The sequence below is a fragment of the Zea mays genome, chromosome 3 (genome assembly GCF_902167145.1).
Source record: "Zea mays cultivar B73 chromosome 3, Zm-B73-REFERENCE-NAM-5.0, whole genome shotgun sequence".
NCBI classification, from domain to species: Eukaryota; Viridiplantae; Streptophyta; class Magnoliopsida; order Poales; family Poaceae; genus Zea; species Zea mays.
The window spans coordinates 222,756,201-222,774,540 of record NC_050098.1 but is presented as its reverse complement, the minus strand read 5'-3'; the positions used below and the strand labels follow the sequence as shown (position 1 = coordinate 222,774,540).

The following is an 18,340-nucleotide window of genomic DNA, read 5'->3' as shown; positions in this document are numbered from 1 at the left end:
CGCCAATTCATTGTGGAGGCAAGGTGAACGAGGTGAGTATTCGTTGCCATCTCCTCCAGTGCCACGGTCGTGGCCGATGTCTTCGTACCGCTCTCCTCTAGCGTCATGGCTGTGCCTGGCTCCGATGTCGCCACTGGGTGCCAGTTGGCTGCATTCCTGGGCGGTGCTATTGGGGTGGGGGTGGCAGCCTCCGACGCGCGGGTACGCTTCGACGCCGAGGAGGAAGTGCGTGGGGTCCTTCCTGAGGCGCGTGCGACGGCGATGCAATTGTCGTTGCGGGCGAGCACGTGGTCGAGGCGCGTGTGGGAGCGGAGCCGGTCGACGCCAGATGTGGCTTCTGGATGTGGAGGCTTGCATGAAGAGAAGTGAGGTGGAGGCTGAGATGAGGGAGGCCACGGTGGGCACGCGGAGGCAAGGGTTGCCAGCACGGGCGGGCAGGTACGGCTTGAGCAGGGGCAGGTGAGTCGGTGAGGGCGGGGGGCTGGGGCGCACGAACGGACGTGTGATGTTGGTGGATCAGGCGAGGGGACGAGGTACACGGAAGGACGGTATAGATTTGATTGATATTGACAGACGATGTAGATTTATAGGAGGCAGAACCAAGGTGGTAGGCTAACCTTGTAGACTTTAATATAGTAGTATATAGATATTATATTTATGTAATTTGAATACGATGAAATACTATAACTTTGACATATGATTTGCCTCCATCCGATATCATTTAAAAAATATAAAAATATATACATAAAAATACATGAATTTAGAAAAATATCTGAATCACTAAACAACTTTAAATCAAAACTTTTCAACAACACACATGTAAATTAAATCGGCAATACAACTTTGGTATTGCTTATATAAGTACTAAAAAGTGATATGGAAATTTTAAATTAAAATTTTAAAAGCCATAAACGTAAAATATATGGAGGACTATTATTGTCATTCCGTTGTGGCCTTTTTTTCCCCTATGAACGTATCAGATGCAAATCAATATAAACCACGCAACCAGTCATGATAATTTTCCAAAAATAATCTTTCACTATACATTGACTTTCAAAACGATACTTCCCTATCTATCTTAGTATATTTTTAAATTAAATACACTCTTTCACCTCCACAAACATGTTCCTGATATTTTTTTACTACACATACATATACCCTCCACGAAGGCGTATTTGCATATGGTCCACCTGTCAGCCTCTAGTGCCACCCCGAACTCCCAGACACCACGGCTCGTCACAGTCGTCTTCCTCCTCAGGCGAGGCCAGATCCAACCTGCCGCGGCCGACCACTGCCATGGCTCCCACCGTCCCTTCGGCGGCGAAGTCCGCTTCTCCTTCCCAACCCTCCGGGTTTGCCGCTGTTCCCCGCTCCACCACCCGAAACCCCCCTCCTCCTAAACGCTAAACTAACCTGGCAATCGGCGACTCTGTGAATGCAGGAAGAGCGAGGTGACGGATCTGAAGCAGCAGCTGCGGCAGCTTGCCGGGAGCCGCGCTCCCGATGCGGACGCCCAGCGTCGTGATGTATTCAAGAGGGTGATCTCCTGCATGACGGCCGGCATCGACGTGTCGGCCGCGTTCGGGGAGATGGTCCTCTGCTCCGCCACCTCCGACGTCGTAACCAAGAAGATGTGCTATCTCTATGTAGGCGCCCACGCGCGCGCGCACCCGGACCTAGCCCTCCTCACCATTAACTTCCTCCAGCGGGACTGCCAAGATCAGGACCCCACCATCCGCGGCCTCGCTCTCCGCAGTCTCTGCTCCCTCCGTGTCCCCAATCTTGTCGAGTATCTCGTCACGCCACTCACGACCGGGCTGAAGGACCCCAGCGCCTACGTGCGGATGATTGCTGCTGTTGGTGCTGCCAAGTTGTATCACATATCTGCCACCGCCTGCATTGATGCTGACCTTCCTGCTTCGCTCAAGGCGCTCATGCTATCCGATCCAGACGCACAGGTGAAGTACCCTGCCACGAACTGGCCGGTGAAGCTATGCAGTAATCCTATCACATTATTGCTAATTTGTTTCAGTGACTGCTACCGCAAGTTCAATGAACAACTGTTGAATTGTCACCAAAAAGTGAACCTTTTGCATTCTGTGGATTTAACATGGAGCAGGAAATATGTGTTTGACGCACACAGAGCAATCCCGACTCTGATTGAGTTTAGGCACTGTGTACCAATGGGAGCTGATAAAACTGTGGGCACCATGTAGCTGTCTAGTTTACAGCTTGCTTGATTACATAGATGAATGAAAGTGGCTACTGTGGCTGCATATTCATGATTATTCCCTCAACAACAAAACGACTGTAATCCAGTGTTTTAAAGGCGTAACCTAGGCGTCCAGGTGCCCAAAAAATCATAGGTGCCTTGCTCGCCTAGGCGTTGCCTAGGCGCCTGGGCGGCGGTCCAACGCCTTGTCTCGCCTTACGCTTTAAGAACCATGCTGTAATCTGCCTTTTTTGGCTGTGTTGGCTGTTTTGCACATTTCAAACACCCAGAGTTTTATGGTTAATTGGTTCATTGGTTGTATAAAATATTGAGCAAACACAATTTTTTGTTTTGGCTTTTCCTTAGATTGTCTGATAACGTCATTCAGACTGAAAGTTCAACCTGTTTTGTATATAACCTGTTCTTTTAGTTTTGCATGACAATTTAAACCTGCAATATCATAAACGGTAATTGCATGACGATTTAACCTGTGATTTTTGTACAATTCCTGCAAGTTGTTAAATATGAGTGAATTTGAAATTCACTGCTTCTTGTTTCTATTCTATGTATAGCAGAAGTTATATGCAACTGTGCAGGATACTTTTGAGTTTTCCTGATCTGCATCAAGTTTACAATTCCATTGTTATTCATTCCTTGAACATGAGCTTATGTAGTTATGTTTGTTGTGTGGCTTCTATTAAAAGGCATTTCAGCTATGAACCTGTGAGGTATTTTATCATTCTGTTGGTTTTGAAGTTTGTGCTTTGGTTCAACACTTCAACTGATTAATGATGAGCCCAAACCATCATTTCTGGAACATCAAAGCTCAGTTGCTTAAACAAGCTTATGTTTGTCATGTGGCTTCTATTAAAAGGCTGTTTTGTAAGTTCTGTGTTTCAGTTATGAGCCTGTGAGGTATTTTATTATTCTGAACGATTGCACTTGGTGCTTTGGTTGAACTGATTAATGGTCGGATGCTATCTCGTTCAATGATGTGCTGTTTTTGAGATAAACTGATTATGTTGGTGACTTGCAGGTAGTTGCCAATTGCCTGCATGCATTGCAAGAGATCTGGGCCCTAGAAGCTGCTAAATCAGAAGCAGCTGCAAGAGAGATTGAGACATTGCATAGCAAACCAGTGGTATTTTACCTGTTAAACAAGTGGGTTTCAACCTGGCTTTGGAGCCTTTTCTGTTAAATAATGCCAATGTGATTTTCCTTGAGTTCTCTATTTTTATGTGCAGGATCAAGGAGTTCAGTGAATGGGCGCAGTGCATTGTTCTTGAGTTGGCATCAAAGTTCCTTCCATCTGATAATAATGAAATATTTGACATTATGAATTTGCTGGAGGATAGACTTCAGCATGCAAATGGAGCAGTTGTTTTGGCAACAATTAAAGTTTTTCTCCATTTGACAATGTCTATGACTGATGTTCATCAACAGGTGCACATGTTACTCCCAGAGAGGTGGTTTGGATCATGCTACATTATTGCAATTACTTTTCAGAAGCATTTCTTTCTTGTTCTGGATATGAGATTTAGTATATGAGCAACTGTTAGTAACAGGGTTACTGTCTTATGGAGGTAATACGAGTGGTGGGTGGAAGGCTACGCACCAGGACCCCGGCGCTTGGGCGCCGTCGTCCTAGGGTTAGGGATTACGGGGTGGGGGGGATCTTCCGTAGCAGCTATCCCGTCGTCGTTGGTGGACACCTTGAGGTAGAAGAGGCGTTGGCAGTGATGGCCTTGCACAAACGGCTCGTCGTAGTTGTAGCACAGACCCTGGTGGCGTCACTCCGCCATCTCTGCTGGGGTGAGGCGCTTGAACGTCGGTGTTGCTAGGGTGGAGGTCGTCGCCGCTGGCCCAGCCGACGTAGGGGATGGCGGAATCGGTAGACGCGTAGAGGGCTGGGGACGCTCGTCAGAGAACCGGGCGCGCCGCTCGTACGCCCGAGCGAGCGCCATGGTCTGCTGAAGGTCACCGGGCGCGCACAGTTCGACGTCTATCCGGAGACGCCCGTGAAGTCCGGCGGTGAAGAGTTGCGCTTGTTCGTGTGGTGGTGGCACGGGCGCAGTGTGGCACAGGAGAGCCAGGAATTGATCCTGGTAGTCCTCCACTGTGGAGCGGAACGGCAGGCGTGCCACCTCGCCCAACGTGCTGCTGCGCAGGGGAGGCCCAAAACGTTGTTGGCGCAAAGTTTTAAAGCACGACTAGTGCAGCATGGGCTCTTCGCGCCGCAGCATGAAGGACCACTGTTGTGCAGCGCCTGTGAGATGGTACGCAACCAACTAGACTTTGTCCATCTCCGGTGTCCCCTGATTGTAGAAGAAGCTCTCACAACGGGTCAACCAACCAACATGATCTTCCTTGCCATCGAAGTTGGGGAAGGAAAGGTTATGGTGGTGCGGGTGTTGTTGCGGGGGCGGGGGGTGCGCTATGTTGGGGGTCGGGAAAGCCTGAGATGGGGAGTGAGGGAAGGGAATCCGGTGGATTGGCGCTGGGAGACAAGGGCAGCGGTGGGCGATGGGGCGGCGGCAGCGTGGGAGGTCGTGGGCACAAGGGCAGGGGTGGTGGATGGAGGCAGTGCCAGGGGCAGGGAGGGCGCCGCAGCGGGCACGATGGGGATGCCCCCATAGCCGGGAAGGCCGTAGGGGTAATCTTGCGCAGCGGAGGGGGAGACGTGGGCCGGCGATGAAGGATCAATCACAGACGAGGCCGACGCGAGCTGGACCTCGATCACCCCCAACCGGGCGGTCAGCGCCGACAGGTGGTTGAGGATCAATGTCTGGGAGTCCTACATCTGCCGCCGGAATGCTATGAAGGAGTTCTGCGACACGGGCGACGTGCTGGTGGCTGCTGCTGCCCCGGAGGTTGTCGGGATGGTGGTCGTCACCGGGGAAACCGAAGGCTGGGGAGGGTCGTCCGACATCCTAGGATCGGTGAGGTCTTCTGATACTAGATTGTTAGGAACAGGGTTACGGAGGTAGTACGAGTGGTGGGTGGAAGGTCGTGCACCAGGACCCCGGCGCTTGGGTGCCATCATCCTAGGGTTAGGGCTGCTGGCTGGAAGAGGTGCGGTACTGTTCACGCGATGAAAATTACCCACGGGAGAACAGTGTCGCGGACAAACAGCACCTTGGACGAACATTACGATGAAATTGTGTCCTTTTGAGTGTCTGTTAGCTGTAGATAATGCTGTCATTTGGAGGTTACTGTAGCTGAAAATTCTTAATTCCATGGACACTTTATTTCTTTGGATTTCTCATGTTTCTGGGTTATTTTTTTTGTCTTATTTTTGTGTTTTATTTTTGCTCCTCTGTTTTAGGTTTATGAACGTATTAAAGCACCCTTGCTTACTCTGGTGGGTGCTGGCAGTCCTGAACAGTCATACTCTGTGCTATGCCATCTACATCTTCTGGTGATGCGTGCTCCAATGTTATTTTCCTCAGACTATAAAAGCTTCTACTGCCAATTTAGTGATCCTTCATACGTGAAGAAGTTGAAACTTGAGATGTTGACTGCTATAGCAAATGAAAGCAACACATATGAGATTGGTAAATGCCAGACTTCCAACTGTAATTTGATATGTTTTACTCATTCATTACCATTATTTTAAAAAGCATGTTTCTTCCCACCAGTCACCGAACTGTGTGAATACGCTGGGAATGTTGATGTACCGATTGCAAGGGAGTCTATCCGCGCAGTTGGAAAAATAGCACTGCAGCAGTATGATGTTAATGCTATTGTGGACAGGCTTCTACAATTTCTTGAAATGGATAAGGATTATGTGACTGCTGAAACTCTAGTAAGTGTTTGTAATGCTAGTTACTGACCTTTACTCATGATCTATTCTAACAGGATTCTGATTTACACATGCAGGTCTTGGTAAAAGATCTTCTCAGAAAATATCCTCAATGGAGCCATGATTGTATAGCTGTTGTTGGAAATATCAGCAGCAAAAACATCCAGGAGCCCAAAGGAAAAGCAGCTCTCATATGGATGTTGGGAGAATATTCACAAGACATGCATGATGCTCCATACATCCTTGAAAATCTTGTTGAAAACTGGGATGAAGAGCACTCTCCTGAGGTATCAACATGTTCTTATTTTGTGTCGTTTATCTTATTGAGTAGACTGTTGTCCTGTATTTTACGCGCTATAAGACTGTCTGCAGCCCGCCCCCCCTAGATTTCTCCCTCTATATCCCACTTTTGTGCCACATCGTCAATATTCCACCCCCTACTTTTTCATCTCCCGCAGCGGTTCCCTATAAATACCCCCTATACCCCACTACAACCATAAAGTATCATTTTCTATCCCTACTTTTCATTCATTATCAATTTTCTCCATCTAATACATACTGACGTGCACGCAAAACCACGCAAGGGGGTGGCTGCCACGACCCTGCTTCTGGCAGGTTACTGTGCAACACGCTTGCACTGTTGCTGCTTTAGCGTCCAGTGCTGCGGACGTAGCGTTGCCCTGCGCGCGCTAAACGAAGGGGAGGGGGCAGCTCGCGGGATGCGCTGCGCACAGCCTAATGGACTCCAGAAGACATTTTTTACGTTTTGTACTAGGTTAATAAAGTTGCTAAACTATGGTCCATAGCAAGAAAAAACAATGATCTACTTTTTCTTATTCATGCATCAGAAGTTTGTTTTTCACAGTACTCTAGTAAGAAACAAGTGCATTTTTTGGTTGCACGCAGTCAAACATTTCGAATTGTCTTTGATTATGAATTACATTTTGTGTGTTCAGTCTATATATTTGAAATGATAATAGTATTTGTCTTGAAAAGTAGTTGCATACTATGATTTTTCCATATTCTGAATATAATACAACATTATATTAGTTGTCAAAGTTGTTTAAGGGGACTGTGCTGATGTACAAGATTGCACTTAATTTTGACCGGAGAGACTGCATACATGACTGATTTTTGTGTCCCAGAATCAGTAACAGTAGCATACACACCTAAGGGAGAACATTTAATTGCAACTGAAATTTTCTGATTGTTGAAATTCAAGTTTTGGTATCATTTATGAAAATCATTGACTTCCTTCTACAGACTGAAATTGAGGATGACTTTGTTACCCTTATCTGAACTACCATCTTGAGCCTTGTAGCCTTGTAGGATTACCCTGATATTAGTGTAGAATTCCATGCATCTGCTTTAGATTTTTTCAGGATACCCCTAACCATTAGCTACTCATTTTGAGTTCCACTTAACTTTTCCATTGATAATGTATCTTGAAGGTTCGCTTGCATCTCCTGACAGCAGTGATGAAATGTTTCTTTAAAAGACCTCCAGAGACACAAAAGGCATTAGGAGCTACATTATCAGCTGGTCTATCTGACACCCAGCAGGTCAGGATTTGTTTGAGTTTCTGCTATAAAAGATTGATTATTCATCACCACTGGTGATTTTTTTTTGATCTGGCTAAACCTCACATCTGTTGCAGGATGTTCATGACAGAGCACTTTTCTACTACAGGCTTTTGCAATACAATCCTAATGTAGCAGAACGTGTAGTAAACCCTCCCAAACAAGCTGTCTCTGTATTTGCAGATACACAGAGCAGTGAAACCAAAGATCGGATATTTGATGAGTTCAACAGTCTATCAGTTGTATATCAGAAGGTATGCAAATTAATCTTATCTGAACTATTGATAAAAACTTTACATATGGAGATCTTCACTTGCTATTTTATGTGATTCTGATTATCATATAGCGTGTGTTTGGTTGCCTGCATATGGGTGTATGCATAGTTCTCATGTTTGGATGGCTGCATTGGGTCTAACTCTAATGCATCATTAAACAATACAAAAGGGGGCCTAGAGGCTGCATTGCCTACAATAATAACCACCAATCCTTTTAGTCTCAAGCAAGTTGGGTAGGCTAGAGTTGAAACCCAACAAAAATCACAAGTCAAGGTTCAAGCACATCGATACCTGATTTCCACGCACTCCTATTCGAGGCTAAATCTTTGGATATATTCCATCATTTCAAATCTTCTTTTTACTCTCTTTCCATGTCAACATAGGCCTTCCCCTACCTCTCTTTCCATTGCTATTGCGTATTAAGATCCCACTACGCATTGGTGCCTCTAGAGGTCTCCGTTGGACATGTCTAAATCATCTTAACCGATATTGGACAAACTTTTCTTCAATTGGTGCTACCCCTAGTCTGTCATGTATATCATTATTCCGGACTCGATCCCTTCTTGTGTGGCCACAAATCCAACACAACACTTATCTGCGAACATGTCGTCTTTTTGCACGGCAATATTCTGCATCATACACTATAGTAGGTCTAATCGTCATTCTAGAAAACTTACCTTTTAGTTTTTAGCTTATGTGGTACCCTCTTGTTACGTAGAACGTCAAATACTTGGCGTCACTTCATCCACCCTACTTTGATTCTATGGCTATCTTCATCAATATCCATGTCTCTGTAGTACTGATCCTAAATATAGAAAGATGTCCTTCCTAGACACCACCTTCCAAACTAACATCTCCTTCCTCATTTGTAGTAGTGCCGAAGTCATATCTCATCTCTTATATATCCGGTTTTAGTTCTACTGACTCTAAAATCTTTGGACTTTACAGTCTCCCGTCATAACTCCAGTTTCCTATTTACTCATGTCTGACTTTCATCAACTAGCACTACATCGTCCATAAAAAGCATACATCAAGGGATCTTCCCTTTATGTCTCTTGTGACCTCATCCATCACAAAGGCAAAAAGGTAAGGGCTCAAAGGTGACCCTTGGTGTAGTCTTATACTCTTATTCTAATCGGGAAGTCATCCGTGTCTCCGTCACTTGTTTGAACATTAGCCCCAACATTGTTGTACTTGTCCCTAATGAGTCCAACGTACTTCGTTGGGGTTTTATGTTTGTCTAAAGCCCACCATATAACATTTTTTGGCATTTTTTCATAAGCCTTCTCCAAGTCAATGAAAACCATGTGTAGGTCCTTCTGCTCCCTATATTGCTCTATCACTTGTCTTATTAAGAAAATGGCTTCCATGGTTTACCTTACGGGCATTAAACCAAATTGGTTCATAGAGATCTTCGTTATTCCTCTCAAACGACGCTTGATAACTCTCTCTTCCCCAATAATTAGTACACCTTTGAATATCTCCCTTATTCTTGTAGATTAGTACCATTATACTTTTCTACTTGTCAAGCATCTTGTTTGACTGGAAGATATGGTTGAATAACTTGGTTAGCCATATTATATCTGTCTGAGAATATTTGTGTTTATGCACACGCCAACAATTGCTCCTTGCTAAAATGTCCATCAATGTCTATGACTTGTGGGTCCCATCGAGAATATTTTTGTTTATGCACACGCCAACAATGGCTCCTTGCTAAAATGCTCATCTTGTTTGACTGGAAGATATGGTTGAATAACTTGGTTAGCCATATTATATCTGTCTGAGAATATTTGTGTTTATGCACACGCCAACAATTGCTCCTTGCTAAAATGTCCATCAGTGTCTATGACTTGTGGGTCCCATCGAGAATATTTGTGTTTATGCACACGCCAACAATGGCTCCTTGCTAAAATGCTCATCAGTGTCTATGACTTGTGGGTCCATAGACATTTTAGCAAGGCCTATTGTTGGCGTGGGCATATTAGCAAATCTCTCCCATCTATCCCCAAGGCATCTCCATGGCTCAATTAGGATACCATCATGGCCCATAATTTTCACTGCTGCGCTCGAGCGCCGATGTAGCGTGCCACTAAGGAAGCAGCGACTCAATACTTGCTCACTTGACATTGTGTCCAGATCACGACACGACGTGTTACCAAAGGAGTGTCGGCCCGGCCCTTGTCCATTGAACACCATACCAAGGTTCCAATGTGGCGTGTTGCTAAGAGGGTTATACGCCTTCAATGGATTTCTTTCGGGTTTCATCTCCATTAGAATGGCTAGGTTTAACGTTGGCTCACCAACCTATCATAATCTCCGTTAGCAGGGCTTGGGACCTGCTATGTTGAGACAGCATAGACGAGGCCGCAATGTCTAGTACGCAAAGTTTAGCTGGGCTGTGGAGCGCATGCTTGCATGAGCTAGGGGGCCCATGGAATTGGACCTCTCACCTCCCTACCTCTTCCACCACTAGCTCAGTCCAAGTTTGCACCAGACACAGGCCGTTGTGCTGCTACCAATTACACTGCCGCTGTTGCTCTGCCAGCTTTCATTTCTTGTACCATCAGTCCATCAGTGAGGTGGGAGGTATCATCTCCTGAGACAGGGCAATGCGGTGAGGCGACATTGGGATCTTGAGCGGCACAGGTCCCGTTGGAATCTCGAGGGATGCTGGCCACCACCACGGCACTAGCCACGGTTCCGATACGCCCTACAGAAGCCCCCCTGGCCCACTTGACTTTGGTGTTGACACTTACAGCTTGGCCTCTGCATCAGAGATCCAGGCCTCCACCTTCTTCACCTCTATGTTCACCACAGACAGCCATGCCAAGCTAGCCAGCCACCTTCCTGCTCCGCTCCTCATCCTGCACAGCCGACCAGAGCTTACTACCCAGCTCATGAATTTCCTCATCGATGCTAGTGAATATGAGGGTTGAGGTCCCTGACGCTCTACTTCTGTTGTGCCTGCGTGGCAGGATTGGCAACGAAACAACATCAAGATTGACCTACATGAGTGTGATCTGGGCCTGATTTGTTATCTCCTTGGTCTGGTTCTTACCTGGTGTACTCTAGAATTCATTGAGCACGGGTCTTTTCTTTCTGTTTTTTGGGGCCCTTGGTTTGGAATTCGTCCATTGTGGGTGTGAAGAGTCAGCCATTGTCATGTTGTTTGGTCTTGATGGACTGGAGGTGGGAAGGAGGTAACAGATTTCCATGAAAATGAAGGAGACTATGCAATAAAACGCAGGCAAGCAAACATGATCTTACACAGTGCAAAATGTTATATGGATTCAACTAAACACCAGCACTCTGCATTAGTTTATGATGGTTTAGACTGTCCTGCATTGGGCCTAATGCAGTCTAGGAGGGATGCAAGCAACTTAACACACCCATAAATTATGCCAATGGGCCTTGTTGGGATTTCCACTTCTAAATTCACTGGCCATCCTTGTACAGTGCAACTTTTACTTTAGTACCCTACTACCTTGCTTTCAAGTTGCCTTCCCTTTCAGTGATGACTGTACTTTAGTTAATGTTTTGACATAACAACAAACAGTTAAGTTCTATAATAGATTATTTATTTACTTTTGACTGACTCCAATAGCTGGTAGGGGGAGAGATTTAAATGAAGGCTTTGCTGAATATTAGTTGGCTTGTGGATTTTGGTTAACTATTGATCTGTACTGTTCACAATGATTTTATTAAATGGCTTTTGATTTCAAGGGCTACCAAACTTGCCTCTGGCAGATTATGAGTTCTTTAGATAACTTCCATGATATATTGTCTTTGATTTTCCTAAAAAAAGAAAATGGTGAAAGAACTATATGGAAGTTTGGTAAAAAACGTGTTTAGCTAATACATCATACAAGAGATTAAGGGCTGTCTTCAACTGTAGAGGCAATTGTAGGTCCATGATAAGCACTTCTGCAGACCCTTGCTTGAGATAAGTTGAATTAAGTGACTCAAATGGGGTTCGTGCTTTTGCTATGTATTGGTATTGTGTGGCGATATTGCCATGTAAAGACAGCAAAACACATTCCTTTTATGGCTGGAGTATTTTTTTGTTCACATTTCTTTGATGTGCCTTAATGCAAATTTCAAATGCTGGAGCTGACAGGAGCATGTGTTCATAGCAAGGCAGCTTCTCAATATTGATTATATGTTATTCAAAGCTTGCATAAAAGGTACTAACATCTATGTATTTGGCAGCCATCTTACATGTTTACAGATAGGGAGCATCGTGAGCCATTTGAATACTCAGAGGATCTTACAAGCTTGACTGTTGGGGCAGAGGATCCAGAAAATGTAATTTCTGCCCAAAGATATCAAGAAAACGATAATGATCTTTTGCTAAGTACTTCAGATAAAGAGGACAATGGTACAAGAGCCAGCAATGGTTCTTCTACCTCTGCATACAATGCTCCTTCTGATTTGATTAGCCCTTCATTGATAAGCTCCCAAACACCAGCTGAAACTTCACTAGTAAATACTGGTGGGCCGACACATTCCTCACAATCAAACTTCAGTCTCGATGACCTTCTTGGCATTGGCGTTACTGAAGCTCCTGCTCCAACACCACCAGCACTGACCCTTAACTCGAAGCCTGTGCTAGATCCTGGTACGTTCCAGAGGAAATGGGGCCAGCTAGCATTGGCGCTGTCTCAGGTACGCCACATAGCCTTTTCACATCTTGGTCGATTTTCTTACAGTTTTTGCAAAGTAGACCACTACATGAGATCTTTTGTTACGGTTGTCTAATGTATTTGTTTCTGATGGAGTATGAAACTAGAAGCCCGTTCCAATTCATGGCCTAATGAGTAATGAATCTAAACCCTGAGTGCCATGGTTGTCTAGGGCGTCGATCCACCTTTAAATGTCTCCCAATGTGTCTGATATCAACTGCCCTATGTTCTGATCTATGTTCTTTCTATTATGATCTGAACTGTTTTATACTGTGTTTCGTTGACAGGAATGCTCTTTGAGTCCACAAGGAGCAGCTTCATTGATGAATCCCCAATCACTCATCCGTCATATGCAAAGCAATTACATCCAATGTATTGCTTCAGGTGGTCAGCCTCCGAACTACAAGTTCTTTTTCTATGCTCAGAAAGATGGGGCTACTGCTTTCTTCCTTGTTGAATGTATTGTCAACACAGCATCAGCGAAGGCACAGCTCAAAATTAAGGCTGATGATGGGACTGCTGCTGAGGCATTCTCGACTTTGTTTCAGTCAGCCTTGTCCAAATTTGGGCTTTCTTGATCCTGAGTATTTTGTCTGAGCGATTCACTGGTCCACAATTTTTTTCCGGCGTTCACAGTTTTGCCCCCACTCTGCCGCGGTGCCGCCTAAGCTTGTCCAGTACTTGATCAATTTGTTGGAGAATCAGCGTAGAAGGTGCGATTAGAGGGCAATATATTATTATCACTAAATTCAGCAAGAGAGCAATGGAGTTTTGCGGAGTAAAATCTTATTTGTATTAATTGGGTGAACTGTGCATTTGTACATGACTACATGTCATCTAGATAAATAGCTAGGTTATTTAGGATTGTGCTAGTGTGATGCCTTGACTTCTTCTGAAGGGCCTTCTTTTTCTTGAAGGATGTAGAAACAACACACACCTCCCCCTTTCATGTATGCTGTACTTACCTTTCTTTCTTGCACAGGTGACCAATAAAGATGTTTCTTCCATTTTGATTCACATTAAGGGCCTGCTTGTTTGAAATTATAATATGTCCAGATTATATAATCTAATTCATTTTGAACTAAGAGTTAATTCAAAATAAGTTAGATTATATAATCTAGGTAAATTATAATTCCAAACAAATAGGCCTTAAGGCTGTCTCCAGCAACGTTCTCTATATTCATCCTCTATATCTGTCCTTTACAGTCTCCTCTAAAAGATTTCATCCTCTATATCTTATTTCTCCCCAACAACATCCTCTAAATCACATCCTCTATACTCAAATATCCATATTAAAGACATTTTTAAATTTTATTTTTTGTACATACGTATTTATTATTCTCTCAAATGTATTGTACATATTTTAGTTTTGCTAAACCGGTTATTTAAAGTAGTCAAATGGATAGATGATCGTTTAGAGAAACTCTATATATAGAGAATCCAGCAGCGTCCTCTAAATTTAGAGGACCGTTTAGAGGACGTTGCTGGAGAGCGTAGAGGATCGATTGATCCTCTATATTTAGGGTAGAGAACCCTTTAGAGGACTTTGTTGGAGCCAGCCTAACAAGTACTCCCATGCTCAAATTTGGAGTCGTTTTTGTCGCAGTTAAATTCTTCGGATTTCGTTTTGCTTCTCCCGGTCGATCGACTCGACTCTTTTCCCTGCCCCTGGCCTCGCACTTCGTTTCGTTCTTCTTTTGTACCCTCGCTTGAATGAAGACACCTGATCGGCCCGACTTTCCCAAATGCCCACCACCTGCCCTTATCCTTTCTGAGTCTTGATTTGTCGCGTCGTTTTAGTCGTAGTGGTCGGCGGGGAAGAAAGAAATGAATGAATGCCCTTTTGGGAAAATGTAGAATAATACACCTACCGAGACGAAAGCCAAAGGTGAGTCTCGTAGGTGGACGTATGGAACTGAAATAAGATCTTAGTTGACAGTTTAAAATAGCAAATGCACTATCATAACATTTCATTGAAACAAAATAATTTGATGTTATCGTTGTGTTAGTGCATTGCTATCAAGGTTTTCTGTGCATTGCAGATTTTGAATTAACCGCAAAGCACTCCATCGAATAGAACATGCTGAACAAGACCATTTAATACAACAAGAACGGAGACCTTCATAAATACCCATTTGATTTATGGTACAAATTTTATGAAACCATATGCCATGGCTTGAATCCACTCAATCCTATCTAGATCTTGATGTAAACCATGTGCTAAGGCTTTTTAATCCACTCAATCCTATCGAGATCTTCATGGAAACTCACTGAATTTACATTGGCAAAATCAATACTAAAATCTGGGCTAACAATGGTTGTTAATGATTTAATAGACATGTATGGTTGGGTTCTCTTTGTATGGTTGGGTTCTGTTTCTTGCTGTGCATTCGTATGCCTGCTTTATCTATTTTTGGTTTTATCGCTTGAGTTTCTCCCTTGCAGAGGCCAGAGGTGGTCACTGCCTGGTGGCCTGGGGCAGAGTCTGTAGACCCCTACAGCTAGGCGGTCTTGGCATTTCTAGTCTTAAAGAACTTATCTGGGCCCTGCGCATGAGATGGCTTTGGCTCCAAAAGACTGAGCCTAACCGACCTTGGTGCAACCTTCCTATCCAGGTTCCAGATAAAGCAAGGGCTTTCTTCTTGATGGTGTTGACTTCAAAGGTTGGTAATGGGGCTAATACTTTGTTCTGGACTGATAAATGGATTCATGGCAGAAAATTGCAGATTTGGTTCCTAGATTATTTGATATCATTCCGAAAAAAATCACTAACAGAAGGACGGTTCAGGAAGCATTGACAGATAGAAGATGGATTGCTGATATCACAGGATCACTCTCGGTGGGAGTATTATTGGATTATCTTCATCTTTGGAATTTAATTTCAGATTTTGAGCTGCTGCCAGATATAGAAGATAAACATACTTTTAGTATTGCTGCAAATGAGACTTATTCTGCTAAGGCTGCATATGATGGGTTGTTCATCGGGGCTGTGCATTTCGGTCACTATGAAAGAGTTTGGAAAACTTGGGCCCCCTCTAAATGCCACTTCTTCCTCTGGTTATCGGTGCTAAATAAATGCTGGACAGCAGATAGGTTGGCAAAGAGAGGACTTGATCATCCGGAGAAGTGTCCGCTTTGTGACCAAGAGTCTGAATCTTTGGATCATATTTTGGTTTCTTGTGTTTTTGCGAGAGAATTCTGGTTCCGGCTGATGTGCATTTTCAGACTACAAAATCTGGCTCCTACACCTAGTACGGTGTCTTTTACGGGTTGGTGGGAGATGATAGACAATGGCTCTGGAGATATGATTATGAAGGGTGTCAACTCCCTTATTGCCTTGGGAGCCTGGATTATTTGGAATCATCGGAATCGAATTGTCTTTGATGGAATCTCCCCTAGTGTTTCTGCAGCTCTTCGTCAGGCAAGGGAGGAACAACAGTTGTGGGAAATGGCAGGAGCTAAGGGTCTCTCCTTTCTTGCCGCAACCATCAGGGGCACCTAGCTGCCTGGTTTATCGCTGATGGGCTGGTTTTGTTTTTCAGGATCTGTTTGCTCTTGTTTTTGTTTTTTTCTCTTCTTTTTTCTTTGGTTTTTTATCCCCTCCGGGGAGGTCTTTTGTACTTTGGTCTATTTTGGACCCTCTTTTCCTTCTACTTAATATAATGATGCGCAGTTCTCCTGCGCTTTCGAGAAAAAAAAAGAGTTTCTCCCTTGCATTAGGATTCGCTAATCAAGGTTGAACTGTAACCGCAAAGCACTCCTCTATAAGTTTAGGTGTAGCAAATATATCACATTTTTTTTGTTACACTTGAATTTTCAATTTGCTTAAATAAACAAAGCAAAGCCACCAGTATTACAATTGTGACACTCCTAAGCTTTATGCTATAAAAGTGAGGCAACAAAAATTCACTAACGAATCATAATGTAGACTAGTCAAATGCCAGATTCCACAATACCACAACCATCCAAGACATGAGCACAAGCAAGAGGCACAAACACATCGGAATTTCGGATATAGTTCGTTCATCATGTTCATATAGACGACATGGCGATCCCGCAGAACTGGATCCAACTCCGACTCGCCGAGCAAAACCCTAGGGAGGCTGGGGGTTTTGGGGAATGGTTGATCTGATGGTTGATAGTGGGGAGCCTTCCCGTCACTAATATTGGTTGGTTAGTGGGCTATTGGCCTATTAATGGGTCACTTTGCAGGCCCGACTGGCGACTGGTGGCCTGGAAACATCGGGCCGGGCTTTCATAGATGAAAATGGCCGGGCTCGACATTTAGTCAGCCAATGTCGCGTACTGAAAAAGAAAAGATCCATCTTCCTGATAAATTGCAATGTGATGGGCGATGATATGGTTTACTGAGAAAGAAAAAGAAAAGATCACTCGTACGAGCACATCAACAATGTCGCTATCATTCGTTGAACACTTTGCTTAGATGTTAGGTATGCTTTCCCGCATATCCTTCTCGCCTCTGCTACGCCGTGCGCTAATGTTGATAGAAGAGCTATGGGGCAAGTACTTCCACGGCGAGTCATCGTTACCATGATGCATGTATAAATGGTCAATCTAAAGTTGTTACCAAAACTAAAGGGCATGTTTATATATGAGCCTTTTTCTATGTATGTTACTCTCCGTTCCAAAATATAGTCCTTTGGAGTCCTCTTTTTTTTCGGTCCACAAATGGGTGAGAATGAATTTAGACATATATACAAACTACATTCATAGGTTAATTAATGAATGCATGTTTAGTATAAAATGAATTATATTTTGGGGATGAAGGGAGTATTAGACTATTTTTAGTGGAAATTTTATTTTAGTTTCATTTTCATTAAATATATCGCCATATAAGCAAGGATGGTGACATGACAAGAATTTAATAAGAGAAATAGTGAGAGTTTAACGAGAGGTGAGAGAGTTTCATCTAGATGAAACTTAGCATACATGATTTCGTAGATAAATGATGATGTGTCATTCTCGAAAACAGTGCAATGAAAAATAACCTTATGACATGTACAGCCCTGATGAGCCCCTCGATGGTTTTCCACGTACAAGTAATAGCTAAATACAACATTATACTATTCTGATCCTTAGATCATAAATATAGTAAAAGACAATATGTATAGAGAAAGACGACCCTCTAGAAACCCCGTAGGACCCCATATATAATGAGCACGGTTATACATGCCCTTATGGAAGTTTATAATTGCTCACAAGTTATTACTAAAAAAAGTTGAGTGGTCACCATCGGTGTTGAGTAGTCCAAATTTTTTGTTTCTATCAATGCCACTTTTCATCAGATTTGGCTCTAACAGTGTTAAATTACGGTGATAAATATTTAAAATAGCCTCAGGTCTAAATGATCTTAAATAAAAAAAAACTCAATAATAGAAACTTATTGATCTCTTTATTAAAAATATATATTTATTTAACTTCATTAAAAAGTTTTTTCAGTTAAGACCATTAAAAGCTAAAAATTAACATGTTTATAACTAATTTGGAGGCAATGGAGGCCAAACATATGGAGAAAAAATCTCTCACGAAGAACTAAATGTCTTACTTAAATGGCACCCTATAAAAATAACACGATGCAAAGAGGATTTGAGTTTCTGAATTAGCCAATAGAGTATTTTCAATTTCTCCGACGCAAGGTGACGTGAGTCACATGAAGGCAAAACAGAGAGCTTAAACTGACAATTCAAATTTCTTAATGCCTTACCAATAATTATACAAACTTTTATAACGACACACGGTAAAAGGACTTGTCAGTTAGTGCTCAGTAT

At 43.5% G+C, this 18,340-nt stretch overlaps 1 protein-coding gene across 1 annotated transcript; it reads left to right on the top strand.

Moving 5' to 3' along the window:
* The first annotated feature begins 1,229 nt into the window (after positions 1-1,229).
* LOC101027221 (Beta-adaptin-like protein A) lies at positions 1,230-13,529 on the top strand. The gene is made up of 11 exons (NM_001324082.1): positions 1,230-1,352; positions 1,442-1,958; positions 3,249-3,373; positions 3,457-3,655; positions 5,538-5,766; positions 5,851-6,017; positions 6,092-6,301; positions 7,466-7,576; positions 7,672-7,848; positions 12,079-12,534; positions 12,839-13,529. Exons 1-11 carry the CDS (start codon positions 1,297-1,299, stop codon positions 13,127-13,129), a joined length of 2,538 nt encoding a protein of 845 aa, NP_001311011.1. The 5' UTR covers positions 1,230-1,296; the 3' UTR covers positions 13,130-13,529.
* Positions 13,530-18,340: the final 4,811 nt, after the last annotated feature.

Excerpts from the sequence above, each read along its gene's own strand:
- LOC101027221 (NM_001324082.1), top strand. The coding sequence starts at position 1,297 with ATGGCTCCCACCGTCCCTTCGGCGGCGAAGTCCGCTTCTCCTTCCCAA. Across the intron at positions 1,353-1,441 it reads TCTCCTTCCCAACCCTCCGG|GAAGAGCGAGGTGACGGATC; the intron begins GTTTGCCGCTGT and ends CTGTGAATGCAG. Across the intron at positions 7,577-7,671 it reads GTCTATCTGACACCCAGCAG|GATGTTCATGACAGAGCACT; the intron begins GTCAGGATTTGT and ends CATCTGTTGCAG.